Source organism: Boleophthalmus pectinirostris, unplaced genomic scaffold, assembly GCF_026225935.1.
Source record: "Boleophthalmus pectinirostris isolate CB_2022bp ecotype Guang Dong unplaced genomic scaffold, ASM2622593v1 HiC_scaffold_21, whole genome shotgun sequence".
In the NCBI taxonomy this organism is placed as follows: domain Eukaryota; kingdom Metazoa; phylum Chordata; class Actinopteri; order Gobiiformes; family Gobiidae; genus Boleophthalmus; species Boleophthalmus pectinirostris.
This window is the reverse complement of record NW_026571175.1, coordinates 15,713,139-15,717,702: the sequence shown is the minus strand read 5'-3', so window position 1 is coordinate 15,717,702 and position 4,564 is coordinate 15,713,139. Positions and strand designations below refer to the sequence as shown.

The window sequence follows — 4,564 nt, the reverse complement described above, 5'->3', positions numbered from 1 at the left end:
CATCTCGTGTCAATGTGGTGTCAACGCATCACGTTCTCCTTTCCCCCCTCTGGCCAAAACACTGCGTCTCCGTATATGCGTCTGCGTCAATGTATGCAGCTTTATGTGAAGAGAATTGATCACAGTCTCATTACGCCTGGGGGACTTACGGGTGCGCTTAAGTTTCAAAAAACCAAGACGGAATTTATTAGGTGAGTTCCTTAGTCTACGCCTTGGCGCGCACACGCGCACACGGCCAGGGCTGACGTCACAGGGGCGCTTCTTAAAACCAAAGAGCGTCTGGCGGAGATGAGCGCTTTGATCACACACATACGGAATCATAGCGGGATCTGGGAACAGTGCCAGAGACCTCTCATCCAGGAAGTGACTTTTTCTCCATTACCCGACTCTGCGTATAAAGCGGAACCTTTGCGTAATGTTGCCACTCTGAATGACTTTAGTCCCGGACCACTGGGAGAAGTTTGAAGAACAGTATTTTAAGTACCGCGACTTGTGTCCAAAGTGAGCGCGTCTGAGCGACGGATGCTGCTGAAGTGGCAGCGCTCCTGCCTTCGTCTTTGGTATCATCTCAAGTATGGCTTACTCTCAAATGGCGTTTTCATACCCTACAGCACCACAGGTAACATTTAACTAAATATTAGGCTAATGACACAATTTTCCAACTCATTAAATGCATTTTATGTCATTTAAAATGGACATAGACTGGCTGTGTTCTCGGGCCGGCCATTATTGTAAGTTTAGCGTTCAATAAAACTGTGATAAACTCAAACTTCTCCATCATCGGATTCTTACTTCTGACCCATTAGTCAATAACCTTCTTTTTTATCCTGGCTTCTACATTTCTTGAGAATGACTTAAGAAAGTTAGTGTAATCACGTAATGGCATTTTTACCTTACATACGTTTCATTACATGTACACATGGGTATGTAGTTTCTGATGGCGTCCAGTCCTCTGAATGCGTGTTTGGAGCCATCCACGCCCCCGTCCCACATAGTGCAGTGCTCCCCGGGACACCAGCTCACACCTGGGTCAGGCATAGGTGTGTACAGCCGGCCCTATCCTAAGAGCCAGACGTACTACAGCAGCTGTACCAACGACGCCACAGCGCTCTACTCTAGAGTAAGTAAACTTAACCATTGTGCACTACATTCTTCAGGCCCTGTGTTTACCATGAGATGTGTGTTTTAGGGTGCACCTGAGCCAAAAGATGGAGCAACCTCTGTGCACGTGGGCTCCTCACAGACACCTGCTTACTATCCCTATGAGTACACATTTGGACAGTATCCCTATGACAGATATGGGTATGTGGATTTCAGCTGCTTATTATACGGTTATGTATCTTGATATATGTCAGGACTGTTATTTATGGTGATGGAATGGTGAATAGTAAATTCTGGAAATGTATATAAAGTAGTGCATATAGTATATAGTATATAGTATATAGTATGTATATAGTATGTAAATAGTATGTATATAGTAGTATTACTAGATCTGTTGTCTGGATACTCATGCATGATAAACATACCATGGTAAACATATTTACTAATATAGTAATATAACACTTAGAGGTACATGTGACAGAGCTGAACTGACAGTTCCTCTCTGGATGGTGTCAGGTACAGCTCGTCAGATGGAGCGTCCCGACGGAAGAACGCCACACGAGAGACCACCAGCACGCTGAAGGCCTGGCTCCAGGAGCACCAGAAGAACCCCTACCCCACTAAAGGAGAGAAGATCATGTTAGCCATCATCACCAGGATGACCCTCACACAGGTCTGTCACACAGCCATCATGTTTATGCCATTGTGGCTCATTTGTTGAAGTCATCCAGAATTGGTAAGTACTTTTAAACTTTGGCTGCTTTTGTACTCCTGGCCCTCATAAACTTTGATGTGTTCTCTTCTAGTTTATTCCTGTTTATTACTGCTATATGAACTCAGACATAGTTCATGTTTTTTCCTGTCCATTCAAAGGTGTCCACGTGGTTTGCCAATGCTCGCAGGAGGTTGAAGAAGGAGAACAAGGTCACATGGTCTCCTCGCGCCTGTAAGAGCTCAGATGACAGAGGCGGAGATGACAGTGATGAGGCAGAGAAGCCCCTCCAATGTGACCACGATATGTCAGGTGAATCTGACTTTTTACGGTGTATAGTACTCATAAAATCAGTATATTTCCTAACCAAAACATGCTGTCTATGGTGCAAAATTAGTTATATTCACACAATGAAACAGTGACATTATGTAATGATTTGGACTGTAAGATTATAGATTAAGTATCATTGCTTAAAGAGTTTGCACTTTTCAAATTGGTTTGTCTTTAGATTTTTCACAGTCAGTTAGACCTCTACATGAACTTGTGAACCCAAAGTAAAATCATCTTTGTGCTGCTACCTCTTAGTACTCAGGAAATTGTGAGCGGAGTTCAACAAAATATGTATGTGACATTTACCTTTAATAATTAACATTAACTTTATTTTTAATTTTATCTTTAACCCTTTCAGAGCAGCAGTGTGGCGATCTGCAGAGTGACCTGGAGGACTTTGACCTGCTAGAATCCGATGCTTCAGATTCAGAACCTAAACCCCCGTTTCTCCCTGAGGACCCGGACTCCACCCCTCTGTCACATAGCACAGACATACTACAGGAGCAGAGACTGTCTCCTGACTGTCACAAACTCACCCCCGTCCCCCCACAGACCACCTTCTACCCTGGCCCAGAGCTCCGGAGCACCAGTGACAAGCCCAAAATCTGGTCTATCGTCCCCTTAGAGGAGGAGCAGCAGCCAGACTTCCCGTCCTGCATGCTGTCCTGTGCAGGCTCCCTTTCCCCACACTACACCTCCAGCATGGCTGTGTCCAAGGCAAAGCAACAGCTGGAGTCGCCAGTGGCAACGCTCCGAGAATGGGTGGATGGAGTTTTTCATGGTCCACCTTTTCTCCAGGCCAAGTCTCCAGAAGGAGGATGGAAAGGTCTACAGGAAAATATAACGGACAGTAACAGGACGCAAGGACCACTGTGAACAAATGTATTTATTTATTAAGGGCATCTGAGGACAACTGATTTATTCATACATTGCACCATTTCCAAGAATTTATTTATTTCAAATGCAATTATGATTATATGACCACACTAAGTGAACTTTCCCATGACATTCTAATTTAATGGCATGCTCCCATGTATCCTATAATCCAGTCAACAAAGTTGCCATTTTTACAAACCTTTAGGAATAATTAATTTTAATAACATTTCTTATTGAAAGTTATAGAACTGTTTTGTTCTGGAAAAGTCAAAGGGAAAGATAAAGGTTAATTTGTGAACTTAATTTTTCAATAGAAAATGCTTTATTTGCATGCAGTTCTTGGCCATGTGAAGAACACAACACAAGTTGTTTTTGATCAACTGTCATGAGTTTGTATAGGAGTGTAAAGAAGAGAGATGGAAATACATTGGCCCTTTGTAGATGAACATAACAGTAAATCTGTGAGCATGAGCTTCCATGTTGCTGTGTCCAGAGACCTGTAGCGGTTGTGCTTGACAGCTATGTGAGGAAAATGTGAGGAAACTGCACTCTGGATTTTGGACTGTTTGAGAAATACACATAGAACAAGAATTTATTGGTTTGCACATGTACACTGGCAACATTTCTTTAAGTCTCTGGACTGTAATAGATATCTGGGCTACTGTACACCTGTATACATTTCTACATTTTCAAGTGTTTGATCCATACCACACTTGGGCCTTATTTTACAGAGACTTATGCAGTATGTGTCATCACAGATTTCTCAGTTAAGTTTACACACCTGAGGGTAAAAATATATTATTATTTTTTACTTGCACTATAGCCTAACATGCACTGAGTCACTCAATAAAAGGTGTATTCTGGTAAATCATACGTTTTTTCTTGTCATGAAAATCGAAGTATAAATCATTAATAATTATTAGTTAAGTTACTGATTGTATCATGCATCCAGTTCATTACTCTCTGCACTGTACAACATGCCTCTTACATTTCAGTCTTGCCATATACCAAACCATATCTTAACTTTTTCATCATGTTCTCACAGTGTGGTTTACCACACCAGGTATTTGCATAGAAATACAAACACAGTTTTGTATTATTATTTTTTATAATAGCTATTTCATTTTTGTCTACAATTACATTATTTGTTGATTGTGTTGATTATGTTGGAGATTGCGTCAAGCATACATTTAGAATTTTATCACAATACATGCAGAGCTTGTACCAACATAGCACAGAAGTTGACCTAAACAATTTTCAGAAATATTTTGGGAAAGTCAGTTTGAGTAATCAGTTTTATTGGAAGGTAATGGGGCCTGACTCCACGTAATCATCACCGATCAGATAAAAGCGATCTGTATCTCCGCTGTCTGTGAGTGTGTGTGTGGGTGGGGGCCCGGGGGCAGTCAAAGGGGGAAGTGGGTGCTATTGAGCCGTGACTAATTGAAACACACAGAGGAGGGCGCTGCTAAATTGTTAAATCGATGCCACTTCCACATGGGCTCCAGATATAGCAGCAATCAGCGATGCGTCTCTTTTCATTAG

The 4,564-nt window shown here is 42.0% G+C and overlaps 1 protein-coding gene across 1 annotated transcript; it reads left to right on the top strand.

Annotated features, from left to right (window-relative positions):
* Window positions 1–319: 319 nt before the first annotated feature.
* On the top strand, window positions 320–3,792 carry irx4b (iroquois homeobox 4b). The gene is made up of 6 exons (XM_020932644.2): window positions 320–619; window positions 932–1,120; window positions 1,190–1,302; window positions 1,618–1,774; window positions 1,975–2,125; window positions 2,502–3,792. Exons 1-6 carry the CDS (start codon window positions 575–577, stop codon window positions 3,017–3,019), a joined length of 1,173 nt encoding a protein of 390 aa, XP_020788303.2. The 5' UTR covers window positions 320–574; the 3' UTR covers window positions 3,020–3,792.
* The last annotated feature ends 772 nt before the right edge of the window (window positions 3,793–4,564 follow it).